Raw genomic sequence first — 26,343 nt, forward strand, 5'->3', positions numbered from 1 at the left:
TATATATATAAGTATACATAAACACATATACACACATACAGAATCAAATATTACAAAAATGGTGATCATGTTTTCAGGTAGAAATATTGAGAAAATAGAATTTCTGCATTTAAGTGTATGTTTGAATGTACATAATAAATTGTTTAAACAGGAACTAGAATTACACCTTTTTCAATTGAGAAATATGCAGTTTCTTTAAAAAAACAATTTTGGCAGAAACATAAACAATTTAATTCTGTAAAACAGAATAAGGATGGATCAGGCCTGGTACTATTCAGCAAGCAGATTCAGCAATGTGTTTTTCATGGTTAAGACATCTAATCTGTAATTGAATGTATATTAACTTTTATGAAGTATAAATTGATAAACCTTTTTATCATTTATCCATAAAATACTTTCATTGGAAAATAAGGACATAGCTTTGTTACTTAAGTGATAGAAACATGATTCTGTTCATAAGATTTCAGTTTTACAGCATGATTAATGTGTATCAATCTGTTTAATAGTCAAAATCCAGACTCATTTTTTCTTCATGTAGATTTCCTTGTAAATAAATTGAAGCATACTTGGATGTGTGGCATCACTTCACTTGTGCGTCAGCGTAGCATTCTGCATAAGGAGAGCAGCTTCCTACAGAAATCTGCATTCTGGGTTAAGAACCAGCTTCAGACATCAGTATTGGATATAAAAAGGTAGCTTTAGAATGCACTGCATAATCTGTTTGCTCAAAGCTAGCCATTACTCAGATTACTGATAATTTTAAAATATCCTGTAAGTAGGATTTCATATTTCATTCTGAGATCAATATTTATTTTGTTTGAAAGCATGACCACAATTGGGACTGGACTTCCATCATTAAATGATGCGGTTATTAAGTGAATTATCACTTGACCGTGCACAGCATTATGATCTTTTTTGCTATGGTTGTTATACAAATCATTCAGTTGCTGAGTGAATCTGGCTTTCCCCATTGATTTTGCTTGTTGAAAGATGGTTGGGAAGGTTGCAAATGGAGATCTCATGATCCCAGGATGCTGCAACTCTTGTAAATGTATACTGGTTGTCAAGTGCTGGAATCATGAACATGCGACTATGGGGATGCTGGATTGGTCATAAGTGCAAGGACCGGTCATGTCACCTTTTTCAACAGCTTCATAACTTCAGACTAAATGAATGGTGGTGCCGCCCTGAGTCTTCGGAGAGGGGCGGCAAATAAATTGAATAAATTAAATTAAATTAAATTAAATTATGGACTACCTGAACTTCATTTTTCCCATCCCATTTTGGTTCTTGTTCCTTTTGTTATAAAATAAGTTTTATTGAGATAAAGTGACTAGTAATCACTTAATAAACTTTACCATTGTCAGCTTTTACCACACTGCCTTGTCTTCCATGGATATTCTGTATGTTCTGTTGCGTTGTTGTTAAAATGCATAGGCTGCCAAATCATCCAGATTTACCTTCCAAATCATTACAGAAATTATTTTATGCTCATTTATGCCTGAGGTTTGCTCTGGCTCATTTTACTAAATGATGGTTTCATTGTTAATCTTAGTCAGATTGCATCTATATATGTGTTTTTCGTATGAACAGGTGTTTTGCTATCTGAATTCTGTATCAAGCAAAAAGTTGGTTTATTTTCAGTTTGCAGGTTTTGATCTCTGTGGTCAATAATTTGTTGACTACATTGCTAGAAGCTGAAGATGTTTCTGCTTGTGTTCTGAATGATTATGTTGAATGGCTTACTCCAACTCAGACTGAATGGGAAAAGATGCGGGAATCTCTGTCCACTGAGGTATGTAAGCTAAAGCAAAATTGATACACGGTAGAGTAATCTTCAATATATTTTACCTGCTTAGATTTTTTTCATCTAAGGATCCTGCATTAATTATTCTAAGCTTAAAATAAATGAAAGGTGTAAGAATTGCTTTCAACATACTCATTTGAAATATATTTTAAGTATAGCAATAATAATTTTCTCCATGTATGAAATATACTTTACATATATAATTATACATTATATTTATAATGTATATTTTATTTATGTGTAATGTAAATATATCCCTTGACAATTAGTGCTATATCTAGCTTTAATTATCATGAATTAAATGTTAAATCTTCATGAAATTTTATATAGATATGGAATGAAATTTTGCTTTTCTCAAAGGAAGATATAATACTTTAATATATGTTTTTTTATATGTCATTACAGTGGTTGAGGAAACCACTTCTGGAAGGAAGATTAAGTATTAATTGTGAATTACCTGGAATAGATCATAAATTTTCTATCCCAGCTAAACTTCCAAGTCATCTTTGTACTGCAGCTCTGCTTAGTAGAATGGCATTATTGATACTGGAAAAGAAGGCTGTGTTTGAAAATTCTGAAATAGAAAGAAGAAAAATTGATAATATCAGTAAGTGATAGCAAACAAAAAAAATAATTAAACCTGTGTGTGACAATCTATTATATTCTTTTTTTCTGTTATTGCCATTTTGCCAAATAGAAATGTGACGTATGTTACATTAAATATATAATAAAATTATATTTAAAATTCAGGGGTTGATAATGACCTATTGGGATAAATAATTGAATGTCACAACCCATATATTATGATGGAACAGCCCTGTTTTGCATAATTAATAGGTGCCATCCACATTGATATTTCCAGGTTCTAAGCCAGGATTTCTCAACTAGAGAAATGAAACCCGAGTGTTCTGCTACAAATCACCATGGGTTCATCAAGAGAATATGATTGAAAAAAAATGTTTTTTTAAACTATCTACGCCATGTAATGCTCGTGCTTGTGGCAGTGTAATTTTTACCCCCTGTGACTTAGCTGTGGGCATATTGCTTTGCTGTTGGGACATGAAAACAATTCATTTCTAACCTACACAACTCAAAATGTTTACAATCTGAATTGTGTAGATTAAAAGTGAATAGTTTTGTGTGGTTTTAATATTTTTTCCAATTTTTATACAGGGGTTTTCTAAGATCTGAAAATTATTTTAAGGCTTTCTCCAAGTTAAAAAGGTTGAGAAAGACTACTCTATGCCAGTGTTTTCTTACTTAATAAAACCATAAAGAGTTAAATAAGTGTATATATCTAATTAGTTACTGTTAAATTATAGCAATATAATATATATTTGTGTTTTTCTAGTTGTAGAACAGCTGTATGCCTTACAGTGGATTGAAGAATTAGCAAACCCATCTGGTTTGCTACTTGAATTTCTTCATAATACTGAAGTAATGAAAATTTCACATGAAAATTTGTATCTACTCAATATTTCCCAACTTTTACAAATATTGTTCAATAGGTAAGTATTGAAGGAAAAATATGTATTTCTCATAAGACTTTTATTAGAAATCATCTTAATTTATTTATTATAAATGTACATAGTGCCTTTATATAAACAATTATCACCTAAAATAAATACAAATGATTTTATTGTACTCATATATAAGCCATGTTAATCTTAGAAATTTTGTATTCTTTGTAGATCAAAAGAGAGTGGACGACTTTGGGCTTTAACAATGGCTAAATTGATAAATACAAAAAACTTTGCACCCTCTGAGATTAAAGCACTTTTTGATTCATTTGAGAGGTACGATAGATAGTAAATTGGGACTATGTGGGAACTATAATTTTTTGTCCTACTATTAGTGATTAAATCAAGACAGGAAAAAAGGCTGTATAGAATGTTTTCCATTGCAAACAGAGATGATGTTGCTATTATCATTATTGGTCTCAAACAGAAGAAACTTTGTCCTTTTCTGTAGAGCTGAACATGTGTATGTATGTATATGTCTGTTTTTATATGTGTGTATGTGTATACACATATATACATAGGATAATAATAGTTGTCTATTGCATCTGAATCTTATATTAACTAATAGCCAACAGTAACACACACACCTTCAATTCTCTAATGGCTTTTTATCCTATATTACTTAACATCTAGACACATGACTGTTTCAGATAAATGGTGCAGCTGTCCAAAATGTCTTACTTTCTTGTGTTTTGCTACTCATAAGAGTTCTGCATATAACGATCTCTCTCATTCTGATTTTTGAATTTTTTTATCAATATAAAAAGCTTTATACTGATTCCCTAATTTTCTTTTTCCCATGAACAGCTTTTTCCCATTAACTGAAGGAAACCTGCATACACTTCAGAGTCTGTCTCCAGTTTTATCCGAGGAAGATAAGGAAGAACTTGTCATTAGATTCACAGCTAAACTAATGACATGTAATGGAACTGATCTCTTCGGTACTGAGGGTCAGTGTCTTAAATAATTTCTCCAATGCTACATTGAGTTGGAAGAGGTAGGACGTTTAGTGCACACAATCACATATTTATTTGCAATTAATAATTGCAAAACTATTTTAATGGATCTTGTTACTTTACTAGAATTGTCAGTATTCAATTTTGATCACTAAAAACTTTTCTTTTTGTTTTCTTATACTCTAAGACATTTGATAACTTATTAAACTGATATTTCACACAATTCAGGAGCATTTGGATATCTTGGCATTTTAAATTCCTGCTTGAATACTCAAGATACTGATTATGGAGAAGTAATGGCTGGAATATTGAAGGTCATCGTATCTTGGCGCAGTGATTATGAAGATAGTTTTCTTTTCAGCTGGTGAATTATTTAATTTTCTTATTTTTCAAAGATAATTCATAGAATAACAAATAGGTTTGCTCACATTATAATAGTTGAATTTTATTTATTTTAATCTACGATTTTAGTCCAATAATTGGAAGCTTGTCTTGTATCAGGTTTGTCAAACTGGTCCTCTATAGATGTTCTAGCATTTGAATGCATTTTGTTTTAGAAAAGACATCATGTGTGTAACAGGAATAAGAGTGCATCTTAATACACTCTTATTGTTCACAAATTATAATGAGTATTACACTTTTAAAAAAACTTGTACAATCAATTATTTCATTAAATATATTCAACTTTTTTGATTGAAAGCTGCAATTGTGATACAAAAGAACTTAATTTCAATATATACTTTTGTGGTTTGAGAATGTTGATTTTTACCAGAGAGATAGCTTAATATATCTCATAAGACAAGCTGAGCTGTCCATAAATCAGGTACTGTTTGTGGAGTTCTTGGTACTCTCTAAGCTTGATTATTTGCTTGTAGATATTTCATTACCCAACCAGATAACATCATGTTTTTTGGTGTTGGGTATTGAAACATTTGCAAGCAAACAACTAAGCTCACAGAGTACCAATAATTCCACACTGCAATACTGTACTGCAGATACTTTTTTCTTTTGGAAATATGTTTTTGTTGTTTGCATTCTTGTTTGTTTTGAACTTTCTCACCTGAATGTTTTCTTTAGTAAATGAAATCTTGACAGAAGAAAAAATGGAGGTGTTGGTTTTATTGTAATACAAATATTTGTCTTGCCCTTTCATTTTAGTTTAGCTTCTGAACATTTTCTTAATTTTTTGCCCCAGCAATCTACAAGAAACAAATCCACAGCTGCTTGGTTTAAATATAGAAATGATCCGTTTCATTTCTCTGTTGCTGAAGAAGCCTGTCTCCTTATTGGAGAGTGAATGGGATTTTGTCATGTGCTCCATGCTAGCATGGTTAGAAGTAAGTAACAAACATAAAAAGAATGATATAGTTTCTGCATTTAAAGAATTTCACATTCCTTGTGGGAAAAAAATCTCTTATTTTGGAAATGTAAAATATGATGAAAAAGCTTATGTAAACCAGTAAGGTTTATTACATGATCAATATTCTATGATTCTGGTAATAAAATGTTTAAGATTTTTGTGGAACTAAATTAACCCAGAATTCTATACTAATTTAAAGTAGTATCGATTAAAATATAGAAATATGTATATTGTTTAAAAAGTCATCTGTTAACTGCTAGAATCTACACTGGAGCACAAATCATTGTTTTGATTTGTTATAAAATGGTAGATTTTTTTAATGTATAGCTGAAGAGTTACGTAAGAAATATTTGATGTGACATGTTTTAAAATTTGCTATGAAAAAGAATAATTTAATTTAATTGTTTGCAGACAACCTGTGAAAACCCAGAAGTCTTTCCTGCCGCACAGGTACAAGTCTTTGCTTCTGTTAGCTGTGACCTGAGTGCTTCTCTAAGTGCATACTTCCAGGCAGCAACTCCTGAAATCGTTGAAAAATTTCCAGAAAACCTCATGTCTGAATGGCGGGACTTCTTTTCAGAAGGCATTCATAGCTTGCTTCTGCCTCTGTTGGCAAAAATCACCAGTAAGTTTGTGACGAAGGGTAAATATAGACAGGCAATGTAGAGCCATAACATAAAAATACTTTGATAGGCTATTTAACACTCCAGGTTTTTGTTAGTAAATATTTAATTGTACTATTGGCAGTATAAAATATGTAGGTATATTTTGTGGTTTCCAGGATGATATAAAGAAAAAAATCTGCATATAATTGCAAGATATTGCTTTTCTTTCATAGTTTCCATTCTTTCAGAATTCTTTGAATGTATTTCAGTTTTTTTATTTCATCATGTAAAACTATCACTTTGAAAGTATGACTGAATATTACTTATGGCACTTTAGATGAAAATAATTATTTATAATTGCTACTTGAATATTATATTTAATATTCAAGTTACGATAGTTTCAGGCTGTGAATTATCTTATACTTTCTATACAGGAAAAGAACAAGATGTAATGGAAACATCATTTCAGAACTCCATGTTGAAATCTTTGGGTAAAGCTTTAACATATATATCAAAGGATCAGTTACTGAAACACAGGCTTCCTGCCAAATTTGTTGCTGGTCAGAAAACAAATCTCCCTGACAATATACAGACTTTGTTAAATACTTTTTCTCCATTATTACTCTTCAGAGCTAGACCTGTTCAAATTACAGTGTACCACATGCTAAACAAGTAAGTTATTTCCAATTTCCTTAGAGCATGCTGTGATCTAATTCTTTTTAATTTTATCAGTATAAGAAATACTTTAAAGCTAGGGAATATAGAAATACTATTCTTTATCACAGTAAAAAATATACATTTTCTATATACAGTACTAATAATTTCTTAATCATCCTAGGCTTTGTTTTCAGTGGAAGATAACCGAACTAGTGATTATAACTTCAAGGCCATATAGTTCAGAATTTATTATGAGCTGGATAGAGTAGTACACTATAGAGATATTTACTGCTGTAGTCTTTTGAGCTCCCTTTAATAACTTCTTCATAGATATGGCATGTGTAAGAATCTGATGGAGGAGGGAGCAAAATTAAAATAGACTTCTAGTGCATTGTACTGCGAAAGTACTCTATGATTGTATTCTAGATATGTACAATATGAATCTTATAGGCACCAGTGTGACTCAATTAATCATCTTGGCCATTCCTTGCCCTGCCTGACTTATTTTTCATTCAATAAGAATCTGGCATTCTTCAAAGCCATAAGCATCTAATTTAATATGTATCAGCAGATATATCTTTCTGCCTCATAGAAATCCCTCACCACCTGGAATGTAAATAGTATCTAAAATGATTGGTGAATTGGTAGTTTGTGACTGGCCCTGCTCAACAAGGCAACTACTTAATATAAAAATCAAGTCTGTCACTGTTGCCTTTTAATGACTGGGTCTATCATATACCAAAAATTAATGTTTTAATATGAAATCATTTGATTATGGTTATTTCTCAAAGTCAGATAAATATTTATGCTATAAAAATATAAATAGGTTCTTCTCATGTCTTTATTTCATATTCTAGGATAATGTCTGATTTACCTAAATTTGACAACGTGGATCTCAGATCTTATGGTGATGAAGAGGAGGAACTATTATTGTACGTTTCATTTTATATTTACGATGATTTATAGAGCTCCTTGTCTGAATGACTTTGGGCCAGTTACTTTCTCTCAGCCCAACCCACTCATAGGGTTGTTGTTGTGGGGAAAATGGGAGAAGGGAGGTATGTTGGATATGTTCACTACCTTGCGTTATTTGTAAAAATGATAAAGGTGAGATACAAATAAATACATAAATAATTTCAACTATTTGCCTTGAGGTATTTGTAAAAATAAAAAAGGTAAGATACAAATAAATAAATACAGTGTTTCCCTGAAAATAAGACCAGGTCTTTATTTTCTTTTGGGCCCCAATATAAGCAGTAGGACTTATTTTCAGGGGATGTCTTTATTTTTTCTCCATGTACAAGAGGCCTTCTTCTTCTGCTTGCTCATGAGGGGGCAGGAGGCTATGTGGTGCACTAGTGCCATTGCCACGAGGCAGGGCGGTGGAACTGCCACACACGCCCCACACCACCTTATGTCTGGGCCCCTGCAGCAAGGCCACCCATGCCCCGACACCTGCCTTGCTTTACAGAGGTGGCTCCAGCCGCCCCATCAGGCAAGACCCTGTGTGGCCACTGGCCCACTTCTTCTGCTTGCTCGCGGCCACAACAGAGTAGGAGGCCGAAGATCACACCAGTGCTGTGACTACAAGGCGAGGCGAGGGGGGTGAAGCTGCTCCATGTGCCATGCACTTACGTCAGGACCCCCGCAGCCAGCCATCCGTGACATATGCCTCACCTTGCGGCCATGGCACCAACGCCAGCACACCATTCTGTGGGCCTGTGGCCATGCGGGCTCCTAGTGCACATGGCTATTGTTGCAGCCACTGTGCGGCAGGTGTTGGAGCATGGATGGCCTGGCTGCAGAGGCCCTGAGGTAAGATGGTGCAAGGTGCATGAGGCAGCTCCACACACACACTGCCTCGTGACCACAGCACTGCAAACCACCAGTTGGAATGGGTGACTGGGTGGCTGTGCAGACTCTTACGTACGGCTTATTTTGCAGGTAAGGCTTATTTCCGGGGAAACGATAGTTTCAACCACTTGCCATGTTTTTACCCCATCTGCTTTTTTTTTTTTTTTGAAGAAACAAAATTAGAATCATTTTTAATATCAGAAGTTAGAAATCAGTGTAGTAGGGTAAAACAAATACTATTTTAGCAATGATGAGTTTTATATATAGGAAAAATCATAACATTAAACATTTTGTAAATGAAGATGTTTATGTAAATATGTTAAATTCCTGTTACCAAATTCCAGTATTCCATGAACTCAATTTTCTGAACATGAATTTAAATCAGATAGAGATTTTTGAAGACTAATTCTATTTTGCTTATGTATTAAAAAGGTATGCAATCATCAGTTTGATCACTTATCTTCTAAGAGACCTAGGTCTTTTTCTTTAGGTTGGAGGAAATTATGGCCATTAGTCATGGTTACTAGAAACAAATTGAGAAAAAAAAATATTTGGAAAGAAATATGAGATAAGCCTTCCTTACACTAACACATTTTGGAACTTCCTGTTGGATGTCTGCACACTAGAAAAGCGTATGCTGTGGAGGAAGATATATGAGCTTTTAAACTCAAATGAAAAGTTATATGTGTGAGAATCATATTAGTCTGTATATGGATGTCCAAGGATTGAAAATACAGTAAAGTACTATGTCATGAAAGTTACTCCTACTATTGCTGTATATTTTAAGCAATAAGGCTCTCTTTATATGTGTGTGTATTTCTGTATGTAGAAAATAGATTGTTTTCTACATTCAATATTTCCTCCCTTTATTTTATTTAGGTCCCCACCAGCAGCACTTATGACTGTTCTTACCACTCAGGAAGATTTACTAGAAAACATCCTAGAATGCATTCCAGTTGGAGAATTTGCAGAAATTCAGCCAATGAGTGATGAGTTTTGCCTTATTTTAGGATACCTTCTTACCTGGAAATTAATTCTTTCTTTCTTCAAAGGAGCTTCTTCCCAGGTAAAATTATTTATTTTCCACCCACCATCCTATGGACCCTTCAGGTAGCAAGTCAGTTACAGTGCTGACTTGTGTACATAAAGATTTTACTATTAGCAATAGAGATAAATTCATTGTAAGTTGTTTGGTCAGGAATTAGGAGCTAGGAACTTAAAAGTATTCTCATGTCTAGCCATAAGAGCATGGAAGAAAATTATTCCACCCCTAGCAATAGGAAAGCAATATTGAGCTTTCGGGCTATTTTTATTATTGCTTTGTTGTTAATAATGAAATGTAAACTATTTGGTAGACAAAAATAAGATGAAATAAAAATAAATTTTGATAGGCAATTTAAAATAAGATTTGATAGTCATTCAGTCTTGTCTGTAAACACGACACATAATCTCAGGTTGCTTAGGAGATATAAAGGTGGGTTGATATAATATTATATATGGATGTACAGTTTATCCGTCATCTGTACTCATGCTAACACCTGACAATTTTACCTGTTGTCAGGAATGTTACCTATGTTCTCTAGTATGATGTAGTGCTTTTTTGCATGGGCCTTTCTACAGGGGCCACAAGGGCTCACTAGATGCTAAGAGTAGAAATAAAATAAAATGAAAACATACTTTTAAATGAACCTTTCTGTATTCCATTTACTTCATGGTCTATTGATGCAGGGGCTTTAAGGTCATTTTCCAGTAAGAATTCTTATTTTATTAAAATGTTTCATAATTCATGGGAATTATTTTACATGTTATTTTTCCTCCAGCTTCGAGCTCTTTATTCACAATGCCTTCGAAGAACTAAGAGTTTGAATAAACTATTATATCACTTGTTCAGGCTTATGCCAGAAAACCCAACTTTTCCTGGATCAATATCAGAGCTTTCAAATAAAGATGTAAAAACATATTTTACTGAAGAGCTTGATTTAGACATCAAAGGCAAGTCAAAATATTCTTAATTTTTCTGTATTTTATTATTTAAAGAGATTTTTTTTTGTTAGGACTCCTCTAGGGTAGTCATTGTCCTCTAAAATGTTGCCCTATTTTCAGGTGGTTTAATGGCAGAACAAATACCTCCTAAAATATCCTTAGTTTATATTGCAATAATACATGAACAATGTCAGGGCATTTATTAATCCCATGTTTGGCTCTGGGACTAATCACCCTGGTTTAATTAGAGGAGATGAATCGAGGCTCCTCCTTGTTTGCAATATTCTGAAAAAGAAACGCGAAGAAAGGTTTCTAATAAAACTCATTTATTTGTTATAAAGAAAATAAAACACCTCACTAACTAAGAAAAATAAATTGTTACATTTTGGCAAGCGAGATCTCCTGCCGGTCCAGCCGGACCTCTGGCAAGAGAACAAAGGAAAAAGTGTGAGAGAAGGAATGTGGGTGGATGGACATGCGTAGTAACTTTTGATAACAATTCTTGGCAAGGTACGGAAAGTCAGATAGTCCAGAAAAGATGAGCTCAGCTGGTAAATAAAATAACGCAGTGACAAACAATCAGCACAAAATGGCTGACACTCTGTGTTGAATAGATCCCAGTTAAAGCGGTTTCTTTGACTTGCCAAACCCTGCAGTGTTTTCATAGATTTTTTTTTCTTTTGAAATTCAAAGCTGAAAGAATCTGCATGCTTCTGTATGGTCACTATCCCGTGTTCAAAGAGAAATCTGGCATGATTGCTAAAACTGTCTGAATGATTGTGAGGCATTTCACTGCCTCTAATCTAGAAAGAAGTCAGAATTCTTAATATGTGCAGTAACAGGGTAATGCCTCTAAATGTGTTGAATTCCCAGAATTCCCAGTCAGCACGGCCGTGGGGATGTGGATACCATTTTGAGAAAAGAGAGAAAAATAGTTTTCTGTCATGTAATAGGTTTGACATATAGGCAGCTTGGAATTAAAATAATTTTGAAAGCAATTCTCTATTCCTAGCTTAGAATAAGCCCTAGTGAATTTAGTAATTCAAGAATGTATACTGTTTTACTCACATTACTAAGAAATGGAAATACTGTAACTGAAAGCATGAAACTCCAGCACTTTTTAAACTGGCTTTATTTCTATATTTTTCCATTTGTCCTATAGACACACTAGCAATGTCTTCACACATTCCACATTTGGCTTGCACTGTCTATTGTATGACCTTAAAAGATTTGCCAGCTATGGTTCGTCTTTGGTGGAACAGTTGTGAGAAGCGAGTCTTCAACGTTGTAGATAAATTTACAAGCAAATACGTTAGTGGTATACTGTCTTCCCAAGAAATATCTTCTGTGCAGACCAGTACCCAGTTGTTTAATGGCATGACGGTTTGTATCATCTTTTTATTATCTCGCTGTCTGTATGTATTTGTGTGCATTTCATTGTGTGGTATGCTTGATTAAATACAGTGATACAACTGTTTTCTGAGAATTGATTGGAAGTATTGAGGTGTTCTTAGGGCTGCTCTCAAAAAATGCAGGGAAATCTGCAGCCTAAGCATTCTTCTATGAAGCATTTCTGTTCTAAGAAGTACCTAAGTTGTTTACATTACTAAATGAAAAAATGCAGCAGCCCCCAACCTTGTTGGCACCAGGGACGTTTTGTGGAAGGCATTTTTTCTTTTCCACGGGAGGGGGGGAACGCAATCTAGATCTTGTGTATGCAGAGTTTTGTTCGCCTGCCACTCGCCCCCAGCTGTGCAGCCCAGTTCTTAACAGGTCATGGACTGGTCTGCAGCCTGGGGATTGGGGAACCCTGCCTTAGAATATATGCAGAAACCTAGCTATTGTTGGGTAGTGCCTCTCCCTCAAATAATGGCTTATCTTGTAGAAATAAATTCCAGATGACAATACAATTCCACATGTACCTACAGTATTTGGGATTATTTGATATGTGCTTTATTAAATATATAGATGCAATTAAAATAAAGCAAAAAAAGTTTATTAGTTAGAGCCTACATTTACTTATAAGAAATATGAAGTTATGATTACCAAGCATATGAATTGTGCTGCGATTTTTCTTCACAGAAAAATTAAGCTCAGTCATAACAATACCGAATCCATTGTTTTTAAAAACTCTTCAATATAGTATTTACATAAGTAAGCATCTATCTTGTAAATGTTACTTTTATCGTTTGTATAGGTTTGTATTCTAAACAGTCTTAATGTTAGACTCAGATTATTAATTAAAATATTGAATAATGCATACAGGTAGTCCTCAATTTACGACAACAATTGAGCCCAAAATTTTTGTTGCTAAGTGAAACATTTGTTAAGTGAGTTTTGCCCCATTTTACAACTTTTCATGCCTCAGTTGTTAAGTGAATCACTGCAGTTGTTAAGTTAGTAATACCATTATTAAATGAATCTGGCTTTGCTTGTCAGGTCACAAAAGGGGATAACGTAATCCAGTTGCCAAGAGCCTGAATTTTGATTTCATGACTTTGGGCAGGGTGCAACGGTTGTGTGAAAAACTATCATGTTACTTTTTTCTGTGCCGTTGTAACTTTGAACAGTCACTAAATGAACTGCTGTAAGTTGAAGACTACTTGTATTGTGGAATAGGAAGTATAACTGACTATCTATTAATACTAATTCAGCCTAGGTGGAAAGATGTTCACTGTGCTATATTATTATAAACATGGTTTTCATTGTTGCTTAAAAATAAAATTTGAAAAAAAAATCAGGTACAGGTTGTCCTCACTTAGTAACCATTTATCCAGCAACTCTTCAAAGTTATGACAACACTGAATGAATGGTAAATACGTCTGGTCCTTGGAGTTACAGCCATTGCAGTGCCCTTGCGGTCATGTGATCAATATTCAGTGCTTGGCAGCACACCTTATGATCACAGTGTACATTTCAACTGCTCTTGCCCATCTCTTCCATCTCTGCCCTTTTAGTTCTGCTGCACTCCCACCTGCTCCTGCCAACCTTTGCCATTTTCTTCCTCCTGCTGCTGCTGCCAAGGCACACCCAGTCAAGGCAGGTGTTGGGTTTTGTATGGCCTCCATGAAACCTTGTAAAGTTTTAGGAAGGCAACGCAAGGGTTGCCTTCCTAAATAACTGCCTCAGCTGGGCAGAAGGAAAATAGCAAAAGTCAGTGGCAGTGGCAGGGGTGTAGATCCCAGGGCAACCAAAAGGACAGAGATGGGGTGGGAAATAGATGAATGGAGTTGAAATGGAGGTCAGACAGGTAGCAAAAACGAAAGGAGACCCTTGTCTAACTATTTCAACTGGAACTGCCATCACTAAAAGTTAGGGTCATGTGATGGTTCACCTAATTACTTCACTTAGTGATGGAAATTTCGGTCCCAGTTAGGGTCATTAAGCTAGGTCTTGAAAGTAGGTTCGAAACATTTTTGCTATAATAAATGGTAACATTTTTGTTTTCACAGGTAAAAGCTCGATCTGCCACTCGAGAAGTCATTGCTACTTACTCAGTTGATGATATATTCATTGAACTGATCATACAGCTTCCCCCAAATTATCCTTTGGGCTCCATAGCTGTAGAGAGTGGGAAAAGGGTTGGTGTAGCAGTTCAGCAATGGCGCAATTGGATGCTGCAGCTTAGCACTTACCTCACTCATCAGGTACTTTTTTCATATACAGTCTTGACTCTGGTCATATGAATTAGATCTGCTATAAATAACAGGTACCTGAACTACTTGAAAGGTTAAAAAAAATTGTCTGGAACTCAAAGCGGTACTTGTTGGACAGTTTATAAAGCAGTTGCATTCTTCCCGGATCACATAACTGATCTCCAGTGCTGCAACAATATCCCAGAAAGGCATATAGTAGGTAAAACTGATTATTCAACACATCAACACTACATAAAAACCTTACTGTATATATTATATACTGCATTATGAATTATATTACATGCATTTGCAGGAAATTGTAAAAGATGGAAAATTGGGATTAAAAATCACTGAAAGGTGATATTGCATAAAACTGAAATGCATTATTTTCCCAACAGAATGGAAGCATTATGGAAGGGCTAGCATTGTGGAAAAACAATGTGGATAAACGATTTGAGGGCGTTGAAGACTGCATGATCTGTTTCTCAGTTATACATGGCTCCAACTACTCCCTTCCCAAAAAAGCTTGCAGAACATGCAAGAAAAAGTTCCATTCAGCCTGCCTGGTAAGTATATTGTCTAGTTATTATTTCTGAAGGAAAACAAGTCTGAAATTTATATGTCTTTAATGCTATTAGTAGTCATATGAACATTTAATAAATAGCTTAATAAAATAGTTTATTGTTAATTTTGTAAAGGGAGCTTTTAAGAAAATTCTAGGATCCTTTAAATTGAAATGATTTACTGTTTTCAGAGGGGCAATAGAAGTTTTTATTTTTCAGGGTTTTTTATATCTTTGATGTAGATCAGAGCTTAAAGGAAACGGGCTAGTTGAAAGACAGTTACTATTTCATGGAGTAGCCTAGTATTGTTGGCTACTAGGCTATTCCATGAAAATACTTCATTACAAATAGGCACTTAATATTTAGAGATAGATTTAAAGATGCCATAAAGTATTCAGTCTTGACTGGCTAGTGTTTAATTGCAAATAGTAAATGCTAGACTATTCTTAATATTTGCTTTCTAAATTTCTCTAGTACAAATGGTTTACATCTAGCAACAAATCCACTTGCCCTCTTTGCCGAGAGACTTTCTTCTGATATACATCATTTTTCTGCTTCAGTGAGCCTAAAGAAGCAATTGAAAACTATCATACTTGGACTGAGCAGTAAAACCTTAATTTCTTCACTTACAATAAAAAGTTTGAACTGATTGATCATTTATTAGTATTACTTACTATCTTTGAATTAAAATATTCAGATATGAAATGTAGAAACGGGTGACATGTAACAGTTTTTGACCTCTGGCTGTTTTGTAGTATATCCTGTCTTACATAAGTCCTGTTAAGGTTGAAAGATTTTAGCAGCATGAAGAGCAATTTAATAGTTTGTTCAATTAGAGATCATGATTAGAATTGGCATTAAAGGTTCAAAATGAGAGGAATATACACACACTTGGGATACCCACAGAAGCATCTGTGGTACTGATTCTTAAACTATATATTGAACTTGAGGTAGCGGTAAACAATATTGTGAGCCAGCTAGTGCAACTTATAGCAGTTGCTAGTACTATAGTAGGGACCAGTGATGTGCAAAAGATTCTGAATTTAAACATTCAAGTTTGAAACAGTTCCAATCATATTTTAAGTATTCTAACTATCTAATGATATTCTAAACCTGAAACTGTGTGAAATTGAAATAACTATTTCAAAGCTGAAACAGTTGTTTTTTGTTTTTACCTAAAACTTGCAGGTGCTTGTTCTTATTTCTACCAAACCAATGTGGAATACCAATAAGTATTCTAAACTTGAAACATTTCTCGTAACATTGAAAAAGCCATTTCAAACTTGAAACAGTTATTTTTACCTAAACTTTGCAAGCCCCAGAATATGCAACAAAAAACAAGAGAATTAACTCCATGCTAAATTCATCATTCAGAATCTCAGATGATAAAAAGAAGCAATTTAGGACAACAGCCACAATTTCTCTCCTAGGTAACTGTATGATAGGATTATAACAACGTTTATGCAGTATTTTACATTCCACTTTTATAAATTTATTGTCAAAATTTTGATTTTACACATGGAAATATGCATATTTTTGAATTAAGATAATCTGCTAATGTGTACTTGTTGACAATAGATAGAATTTAATCTTAATTAAATGTAACAAATTAATCCAAGATAGTATTTTAGAGCAAAGAGTCTACTATATGAAGATTCCTCCAGAAGCCAGCTTCAGGATTTGTAGAATTTCAGAACTGAGAGATACTCGCTCCCTGCTTGTCTGGAAATTACTTTACTGCCATTTAAACCACATTTCTGCAATATTTTAATAATTTCATCTGCAATTTAAAACAAGAGATTATCATTCAGTTTAGAAACAACAACTGACTTTACTGCTAACCTAACTGAATCTTGGGGAATGGGGGTGGGGGTAGGGGGGGGAGGATGACAGTGCACTGGAGCCATTTCCATGTATTTTATCTCTATATAATAAAAAGAAAGTTAGCCTATTTCTTTAGATCTTAATATCCTGTGCTGACTATAACCTTGTGCATTCTGCGCAGGTTAAATAAGTTTATCTGCCCAATATATGAATGTCAGAAAACTAGTCCCTGTGCTTCATTTCATTTTATAATTTCTCTCTACATTTGAAAGGGCATCTATGTTATTTTGTTGATTGTGTTTAATAACAACATAGTAATATAGATAATAAAGCTCAGACCTGCATCTACTACAATAAAATTTGAAATAGAATTTTTATCCAGGACTCAAAGATTTTACATAATTATTAAAAAGTATTTTGCATGACAACCACCCCAATATTTAAAAAGAAATTGAGATATGGTTACCTGGATTATTTTCTTTAATTGTAACTAAATAAAACAATCCTCTCGCCGATAGTAAGTCTGACACAAGTGGAAAGAGTCTATCCATAACCTCTCTGCCATTTTTACCTCCAGCCCAGGTGGCCTCTATTCCATGAGTTTGTATCTAGAACAAATAAAATACGGAAAATTGAGCTGAAAGGTCATACAGAAGACAGGGTAGACTTGTTCAAGGTTATTTCAAAAGACAGGGCAAGGAATAATAATAATGCATATCTCTATTGGACATTACATATTTAAGAATTGTTCTGCAGTTCTTGTTCTGTGTTTTTTGGGAAGATTCTTCTTCAGTTGTTAGATGCTGCAATAGTGGTTTTTTTCAATGGACAGGGAACTAAATTAGATCATCTCCAAGATATAGTCAATGATTATTTTCTATGCTTCTATGGAATTGGGATTAAGCCACAAATATCAAAAGAAGATGTAGAAACAAGCAAAAGCAGAAGTGAAGGATGATAATGTTCTATGTATAAGTAATTATTTAGAAATACAAAAGCTGGGGTGTGAAAAAATCAATTTCCAACTAATTGATTTTTTTCAATACTAGTGATACTTTACTAGTGAAACTTTACAGAAACTGTAAATTATTGGTAATTGGTAAATAATTAATTGGTATTCTTAAATCTCATATGATCATACCTCAGCAGAAGGGGTTACCACATAAGGTGGGTTAAATAACAGCAAATCAACTTTTCCATGTAATCGTGGCGACAATCCTGTTACCTGAACATAAATAAAAACATTAGCATTTATGTAATGCATACGATTATGCAGGTTCACTACAAAAGGTATTGAAAGATACAGGTTCCTTCTTACAGATGCATAATCTAATTCAAAGAAGAAACAAGGAAAAAAGTGAAAAGCAGGTATTGGAGAGATTTTACCAAGCATATAAATTTTGCCAAGCATATAAAATCTAATGCAAGCTAATTTTATTCCCAAACCACTTGTCTACCAGTGCTTATTCCAGGAAAACTACAATGTTTAAAATATATCTATTCAATACCAGCTAAGTTTCATATTATAATTAAAATATATCATGCAACCTAATAAATTGGTTTATCATACATTATATAATGGATAAAGGAGCCTGCATATAATAACTTTTTTCTATCATTCACATGCTTTAGATAGCTCTACTGCTAAGAAGTTTCACTCATTCTACACCCAAGATAGAATACACTGTGGTATCAAGCACCACTAACATTATTCAAGCTAACATATAGTGAGTCCCTTGAAAATATCAGAGCAGCACAGATCACAACTTGTATTATGAAATCAGCTGTGTTGTGCCTGTTGGTCACTGGTCCCTCCAGCAGCCAAATCTTGAGGAGGAGGAGGTGTGGGAGTCAGGGTCAGCATCAAGGCAATCTGAGAGCTCCGAGGGGGAAGAGGGAATGGAGCTGGCAGAGAGAGAGACAGAGGCGGAGCCTGGGCTGTCCATCAGCCCTCAAATGGAGAGTCAATAGCCCCCAGGTCTGGAGGTGGCTGATGAGGAAGTGGAGGAACAGCTGGGTCCAGTGCCTGACGCACGGATGTGCAGAAGGCAGAGGAGAGGAGAGCAGTGGAAATCTGTGGGCCAATCTTGGAAAGGAAGAGCCACCGCTGCTAGCGAAGCCCCACCCTAGCTCTGAGGATAAATGCAGGGGACAGAGATGAATAGATGTGGCAGACAACTATTCATCTCCCTGCTGGACAGACTTGTTAGCCTGCGGTGAGAGAAACTTTGCCAGGGCTGCTGGTGCTCCTAATAAAGGAATCTTTGAGTTAACTTCAGAGCGTTTATCATGTTTGGGGATCTGGATCAGAACAAGCTGATTGGTGCACAGGCAAGCAGAAGAGCTCAATTACTTCTAGACATTCATATTATAAATAGCCATTCTTACCCTAAAATTTAACATAAATGATGTTTGAATATTGATAACATTTTAAAATTTGCTGACCAAAGCAATTAATTATAATTTGTCTTACCAGGTCAGTAATTACTGGCTGAATGTGAACACTATTTTCTCTAGCTGTCTCTACTGTGCATAGACCAGCCACAGGGTTGATATCAGTACACCTGTATGCACAAAATTATATTTTAGTAAACAGAAGCTATCTTTGGTTACCTTAGAAAATAATTGGTCAAATATAATTTAGATCAGATATTTGATTGCACTGCCATCTTGATTTTTCTGATGCCTTCCACAGATACCCCCATTTTTTTGAAATACATAAGTCCTTGATTAACCACTTGTTCAGTGATCAAGGTGATGTGGTTTTGTGCACTGCCTGCATCTCACAAATGAGGCTGTGCTTGTTTGCGTAGTCCAGTTTCTGGCATGCTGCAGACCAGTACCAGTCTACGGACCGGGGATTGGGGACCCCTGATTTACAACAGCACTAAACAAATGGAAATTGACTGATTCTCAACGTTCCAGCCATCTGATTCAGTGTAATGCCTTTTATGTGCTATACCTTAAATGTACGACTATGTAAGAAAGCGCTACTGTATACACATACAGTATGGACACATTAAAGCAGATAAATATTGGTTTCTAAAACAATAGTGAAATACAAGCAACAGTTCTGAACTGAGCCATTATCTTGTAGAACTGTCAGATATACTATTTAATACCAAATTGTATTTCTTTTATCTAATGTTTTTTTACCAAGTGAAGAATTATACCATTGACATAATCCAAATTTACATGTAATAATAGCTCATATTCACATTCCAAAGACTATGCTGCATTATTTAACTAACAAAAATTATGCATCAGAATTATGTTACCTTATATAACTCAAATGGCATATAAATACTTACATGTAAAATGCTTCGGATCCAACAATTGAAGCTAAAAAAGTTGAAACTACTCCAGATCCAGATCCTACTTCAAGGCATATATCAATGCTAGATGAATGCAAAAATAATAGTTGAAATTAAAATGAGAATTACAATGTAACATACAAAACATACATGATTTAATGTATACATTTTTGAACTATCAGTTTTCAAATTAAAAATTAGATCCAGCAGTCAATGAATAATATCAGATTAATAAATGTAATCTGAAACTATAAAATAATTACAAGATCCAACCTGGGTCAGTCAACCTCTGGTCCCGGTGACTGAACCAGACTGGATTTTGCAACATTATCCTGGGACAATTATATTTGCCTTCACTTGTAAAAAATCATTGCCATAATTGCAATTTAAATAACTATATCTGTATGCTTACCAGAGCTGTTCAGTGTTAGGTGGCATCCAACTTTAATAAATTATTGTATTATTACTATTATTCAACTTTGCTGATTTCTCAGACTGATTAAATTCTACCTGCAATGCTATTTTACACATCAATAAGGAAGCATGTTATATTTACGGGTAACCTAAGTCTAGAAGCTTTATAGATTTTATTATATTTATGTCTGGATTTTACTTGTACATTAACATTTCAGAGATGCTTATTTGCTTTATTCTTAGTCCCTGCAGCTAGATACAATTGTAGCAAAATCAAGCAGCTGGGGTGGGGGGGTGTGTAATACACACACACACACAACCTTTCTTTCTAAAGTTCATCTGAACTCTTCCCAGCAAAAAATACTTTCTGTCACTTGATGCAATAATGGCCAAACAATTCTTTTGCAGAACAGAATTGCAATTCTTCTGCAGAACAGAATTGCAGCATGAACAGTAGATGGCATTTGCAGCATATTGCTTTGGAAAATAGATAATAGGCCACAAGTTAACCAGAAAGTTTATACATTATGGTGAGTTGTATGTTATTTAATAGATGACAAAAACCTCCTTTTAAGTGAATTGGATTCCATGTAGCTTCTTGCCACTGTCTTTGTCCAGAGTCCTTCCCCCATCCCCCCTTTTCTGTCAAGCTCTGCCTTTTCCTGATGGCTTCCCTGTCAAATGTTCGTCCCTGACGAACCCTACTTAAACTTTTCAAGACCAAGACCAGTCAATGATAACTGGGTGATCTATTTACTCTTTAAATCGTCTCATGTATGATGAGTACCAGCTTAATTCTCCCGGACGTTCATTATTAATGAACTGTATTAATGACTGTATTAACTCATTAATTAATGAGCTATTAAAAAAAGAAAAGCTTCAATGTGCACCGTGGATCTTATGCACACCTCAGGCCAAGTTTACACATTTTGTTAAACTCGACTATGTACATTGCAATGCATAGCAATGTTTCCCTTGCCAAGCCCGCCCGTGCGCAGTCCCCGAACTCTTCTCCTGCTTGCGCAGGGCCGCCGATCGCCGCCTCACCCGGCGCTTCTCAGAGCTTCGGCATCCCGCTCGAGGGCGTCGAGCAGCAAGTAAGTGTCTTCGGCGGGCTCATAAACAGCGCTGAAGGGACCCTCTGGACCCACGTGCTGGTGCCGCGGGGTTGGGATCATCGCCGCCGCGGTTCTTCTCCCGGCCCCGAAGGTGAGCCTAAAGCAGCCATAGACCTGCAAAACAAAAAACCAATTTCTCTTTATTCCCGACTTAGCGAATCGCACGCCTCGCTTTCAACGAGGGCAAGAGAAACAAGGAACAAGAAACAAGAAAGCGCTGCTTTCACGCCTGCGCTTGGTCAGAAACGCCCAATGGTCGAGGCAGAGACACTAGAGCCCGCCCCTTGCAAGGAACAGACACCACCGATTCGTCGGTCTTAGAGATGGAAAGGTTAGTATCTGCTGTTCAGGCTCACCCGTTGAGGGAGGGTCATTTGCCTGTTGTGTAGTAGGTTTATTTGTTTTTATTTACTTATATGCCATTTTTATTATTTTTATAAATGACTCAAGGCGGCAAACATACAAACAACACATTGTGATGGGTTGAGAAAGAAACAGCTGCTGGCGCAGTGGCTATTTCTCCAAGCACTAGGATCAGGATCGTAATGCATCTCTAGTGTGCTAGTATGCCTCTTATATTGCTACTGGTGTTTATTTAGGAGTCTTGGATTTGTGTGTGTGTAATGGATTGTGAAGTTTGGTGGGATATTTTTTTTTGTACCTTTGTTCAAGGTCCGGCATGCTTTTGACAGGTGGATGGCCTTATAAATATATCTAATATATTTAAAAAAAACAATAAACCCAAGCACAACTCACACCACACACACACACACAATATTAATGTGTGCAAACATAAGAATAGAACAAGGAAATAAATATATACAATATATTGTAATCCAAATTTATAAATAGTTCTGGTAAAGTCTTCTTCAAATATTGAAAAAGACACAAGTCTTTCAGATGATTGCATATGGTTTTCTTCTAGCCTTATATTTTTAAATGATAAAAGTGCACTACATCCATTTATTATCCTTACAACATAAAATAAGTAGTACTGCTACTTATGATATCCTGTACTATATTTTTGCCAAAAAAGGAGTATCAATAGTTCAGATTGCTTTTCAGGAAAAAAAATTAACTTCAGCAAAGGCATGTACGTTAATCTCTGCAGATTATTTGAAAGTTATACTAGCCAAGAATAGTACTTGTTTTATATTCTTGTGTATGACAACTGTGTAGATTCTAGACTTATCTGTTCTACTATTTTATTTTACTTGTTTTACTTGATTGTCAAATATGTTTGACTGCTAATCTCACCCAAAATGACTCTGGGTGGAGTATAATAAAATCAGGAATTAAAACATTTTACAAACAAACTATAAGCATATACAAGATTGTAAGAGGGAAGATAATATATACAATATAACCAGCATGTAGGCCAGAGGTGGGTTTCAGCAGGTTATGACCAGTTCTGGAGAACTGGTAGCGGAAATTTTGAGTAGTTCAGAGAACCGGTAGCAAAAATTCTGACCGGCCCCATCTATTCTCTGCCTCCCAAGTCCCAGCTGATCAGGAAGAAATGGGGATTTTGCAGTAACCTTCCCCTGGAGTGGGGTGGGAATGGAGATTTTACAGTATCCTTCCCCTGCCATGCCCACCAAGCCACGCCCACCCACTAAGCCACACCCACAGAAATGGTAGTAAAAAAATTTGAAACCCACCATTGGTGTAGGCTCCCAGTTATGAGGAGATTCTCAGACTTTGCTGAAAAAAAATGTTTTCCAAAAAATTTCTGAACTCAGAACATTTCAACCTCAAATCTGTATGCTGAAAAGTAGTTATGGAAAAAGCATCTGTTCCAAGGAAAAATAAAGATGGAAGGAGTATATTGAAATTCTGTATTATAGAAGTACCTATAGTAGTTGTAAAAACTCTCTAGTACAAGAAAATTGAGGATTAGTACCGCGTTATATTACACTGGTAAAACCACAGTTGGAATACTGTATCCAGATGCAAATACAAAAAAGATGTTGAAATGCTAGAAAGAGTGCAGAATAAATGTGATTAGGGAAGCAAAACAGTTACAAGAACTGGGTATGTAAATGAAGAGAAAAACTGGGGTGACTTGATTCTTCCAATATTTGAAGGACTGAGAGAGGAAATGGTTGACTTATTCTACAAAGCACCTGAGGGCAGGACAAGAAGTAATGACTAGAAACTTATCAAAGAAAGATCCAACCTAGAACTAAGGAGAAATTTCCTGACAGTGCAATCAATCAATGGAACAACTTGGCTCCAGAAATTGCAGGTGCTCCATCACTGGAGGTTTTAAGAAGAGATTGGATAGCCATCTGTCCAGAATGATACAGACTCTCCTAGGGAATTGAACTAGAAGACCTCCAAGGTCCCTTTCAACTCTGTTCTACTGTTAGAGCAGTCTATACAACAAAACCAAACAAAGGAGACCTAAGAGTGTGTAATATCCTTCATTTCACATGATAGTAAAATAATACTTAGGATCATCATCCCAATGCAAATTGAATTTTACATAGAAAACAAGATGTCAACAACTGTTCAAAAAAAGATGAAACATTATTGCCGATGCACTCTGGATAATTGAGAGAAATACACTGCCGATTCGTAGGATATATTTTATTTATTAAATTTTATGTAGCCCATCTCTCTACCAAACGACTGGGCGGCTTACAATTCCACAAATAACAGAATAATATAGTTACAGGATTAAAGCATAAAAACAGCAGACATTAAAAACTTAATACAGTTAAAACAGATTAAAAGTCAATATTTGGACAGAGTGGGAGTTCTTGTACTAGTCTACTAGCCACCTCCAAAATAGGACACATTGAGGTCCCAGGCCAGTTAGCAAAGGCTTTTGGCTCTTTTCAAAATCCCAAAAGGTGGGGGGTGGATCTAACCTCATGGGACATGCTATTCCAGAGCCTTTTGTTTTTTTCCACTTAAGGAAACATTCTGGTGTTGTTCTAGCCTAATCCTTATCTTTATTGCCCTGCTTACAGAAACTGCCCCTCAGGTTAAGCCTTATTACATTGTAACATCTAAAGATACTTGGCAGTACGTCCAGACTTTCTGTCACCTGAGCTTTTTTTTTTTTCTTTGCTAGTACTGGCACTGTCCTTTTGGGGTGTACTTCCAAGAGGCAGGATGCAAGTTTGGCACTGATTTTTTTACTGCCTTTCTGGGGGCATGTGATCTTTCTTTAAATCTGGATGATTTCCTTAGGATATCTTGTGAGGTGAGTGAGACCAGCTGGTATCTTTAAGTGGTACAAATGGATCTAAGGATTGCTTCTCCTGGGTATGAAAGGGTGCTTTGTCAGTTCACTGAGCACAGGAGTCTCTTGTCTATGGTGATTCTTCAGTCATTCAGGTCATGGCTGTCCCAAAGGTGCTTTTTTCAAAAGACAACTGAACTTCTTTGGTTTCCAGAAAGTCCAGTTGCCTCTTGCAAAAGCATCTTTGGTGCTTTTGCATTGCTTTGGAGTGGCCAAGGCACATGATTGCTCACTGATAGTAAGATTAAAAAGGAGGTAGAGGTGTGGATCCTCCAATTCATTTTAGTTTTCTCTCATGATTATAAGGCTTAGTAACATGGCACCAGGCTTGAAGTTTATTTAGATATCTGTGGCATGTACTAATTTTATTGTGATCCTGACAAGCTTGGGAGGCTTGAACCTGGGTCCCCTATATAATTTGTTAATTTGTCTCTTTAGTTCAGCATTTTGTAGCCCAAATACCCACTTTCTGGAGAGCTTAAATGACCTCTATGCTAAAGGATTTCACTTTATGAGCAAGAGTTGGCTGCTGATAGTTATCATTGCATTTTAACTATTTTAATTCCTCAGGGTGCTCTGGCACCCTGCCTGATTTGTAACTCCAATTTGCAGGTATTTCTAATCTAACAATTGGTATTTAGGAAAGCTTTTTGTAAGCAAAGAAGCTTTTTGTATTTTTGTACAGGTAATTCTTGACTTATAACAGTTCATTTAGTGACCATTCAAAGTTACAATGGCACTGAAAAAAGTAATTTATGACCATTTTTCACACTTGTGACCATTGCAGCATCCTCACATTCACGAGAGGCTGGGTCAAATTGGCCATGCCCACCCAGCCACGCCTACTCAGCTGATCATTAGGGTAGAAAACCGGTTGTTAAATTATTTGAATCCCACCACTTTCAATAATTTCAATAATAAATTTATTTCATTTATTTCAATAATAAATTGAAAACCAAGATTTTCAGTCAATTTAGAAAAAGCTTCACTTTTTTATTGTGGACAATACAAATCTTTTGAAATGTAAACCACTTGGTACCTACATTCCTTATATGGGGTAGTTGTATTAATTGCAATGGACTTCATAATCAAATATTAATTTTATTTAAGAAAATAAGGAACGAAAAATGGGCAGATGAAATCTATTTTTATCTAGAATTGAGGCTGGGTAATAAATCTAATTTGTACAGGAATATGGTTTTGTTATAATAACCTGTCTTAACCAGAAGGCCAAAATTCTGCAAAATTTTTCTTTTTGCAAAAGATGTTCTGCAAAAATCCAGAATATTTTAAGGAGATAATAGATCATCAGGTTGTATGGAGATTGGCACTGCCTTATAAGAAGTAAGCAGTCTTTGTACAAAATAAGTATATAAAGATATTAGTGGGTAGTGAAAAGTTGAATTCAAGATTTTACTTCATGAGGCTAGACATTTTTTTCTCCTAGATTTAAATATAAATTCAAGTTATCTTGCTACTA

At 35.2% G+C, this 26,343-nt stretch overlaps 2 protein-coding genes across 2 annotated transcripts in view; one reads left to right on the plus strand and one right to left on the minus strand.

Annotated features, from left to right (window-relative positions):
• LTN1 (listerin E3 ubiquitin protein ligase 1) overlaps positions 1 to 15,596 on the plus strand; it is a 31,622-nt gene extending 16,026 nt beyond the window's left edge. The window contains exons 14-30 of the mRNA XM_070942634.1: positions 539 to 692; positions 1,645 to 1,795; positions 2,213 to 2,414; positions 3,159 to 3,315; positions 3,499 to 3,603; positions 4,135 to 4,277; positions 4,512 to 4,647; positions 5,479 to 5,620; positions 6,055 to 6,268; positions 6,683 to 6,920; positions 7,763 to 7,837; positions 9,639 to 9,825; positions 10,580 to 10,751; positions 11,905 to 12,125; positions 14,195 to 14,389; positions 14,776 to 14,943; positions 15,415 to 15,596. Coding sequence (XP_070798735.1) covers positions 539 to 692; positions 1,645 to 1,795; positions 2,213 to 2,414; positions 3,159 to 3,315; positions 3,499 to 3,603; positions 4,135 to 4,277; positions 4,512 to 4,647; positions 5,479 to 5,620; positions 6,055 to 6,268; positions 6,683 to 6,920; positions 7,763 to 7,837; positions 9,639 to 9,825; positions 10,580 to 10,751; positions 11,905 to 12,125; positions 14,195 to 14,389; positions 14,776 to 14,943; positions 15,415 to 15,477 — 2,723 coding nt within the window. The 3' untranslated portion in view covers positions 15,478 to 15,596. The remainder of the gene's footprint in view (positions 1 to 538; positions 693 to 1,644; positions 1,796 to 2,212; positions 2,415 to 3,158; positions 3,316 to 3,498; positions 3,604 to 4,134; positions 4,278 to 4,511; positions 4,648 to 5,478; positions 5,621 to 6,054; positions 6,269 to 6,682; positions 6,921 to 7,762; positions 7,838 to 9,638; positions 9,826 to 10,579; positions 10,752 to 11,904; positions 12,126 to 14,194; positions 14,390 to 14,775; positions 14,944 to 15,414) is intronic.
• An 813-nt stretch (positions 15,597 to 16,409) lies between these two features.
• N6AMT1 (N-6 adenine-specific DNA methyltransferase 1) lies at positions 16,410 to 21,802 on the minus strand. The gene is made up of 6 exons (XM_070943571.1): positions 21,540 to 21,802; positions 20,076 to 20,162; positions 19,238 to 19,328; positions 17,906 to 17,989; positions 17,231 to 17,372; positions 16,410 to 16,720 (listed from the first exon to the last, which is right to left on the minus strand). Exons 1-6 carry the CDS (start codon positions 21,668 to 21,670, stop codon positions 16,614 to 16,616), a joined length of 642 nt encoding a protein of 213 aa, XP_070799672.1. The 5' UTR covers positions 21,671 to 21,802; the 3' UTR covers positions 16,410 to 16,613.
• Between the last annotated feature and the right edge of the window lie 4,541 nt (positions 21,803 to 26,343).

This window comes from Pituophis catenifer, unplaced genomic scaffold (genome assembly GCF_029215685.1).
Source record: "Pituophis catenifer annectens isolate HBS135680 unplaced genomic scaffold, rPitCat1.0.hap2 SCAF_4, whole genome shotgun sequence".
Taxonomy (NCBI): Eukaryota; Metazoa; Chordata; class Lepidosauria; order Squamata; family Colubridae; genus Pituophis; species Pituophis catenifer.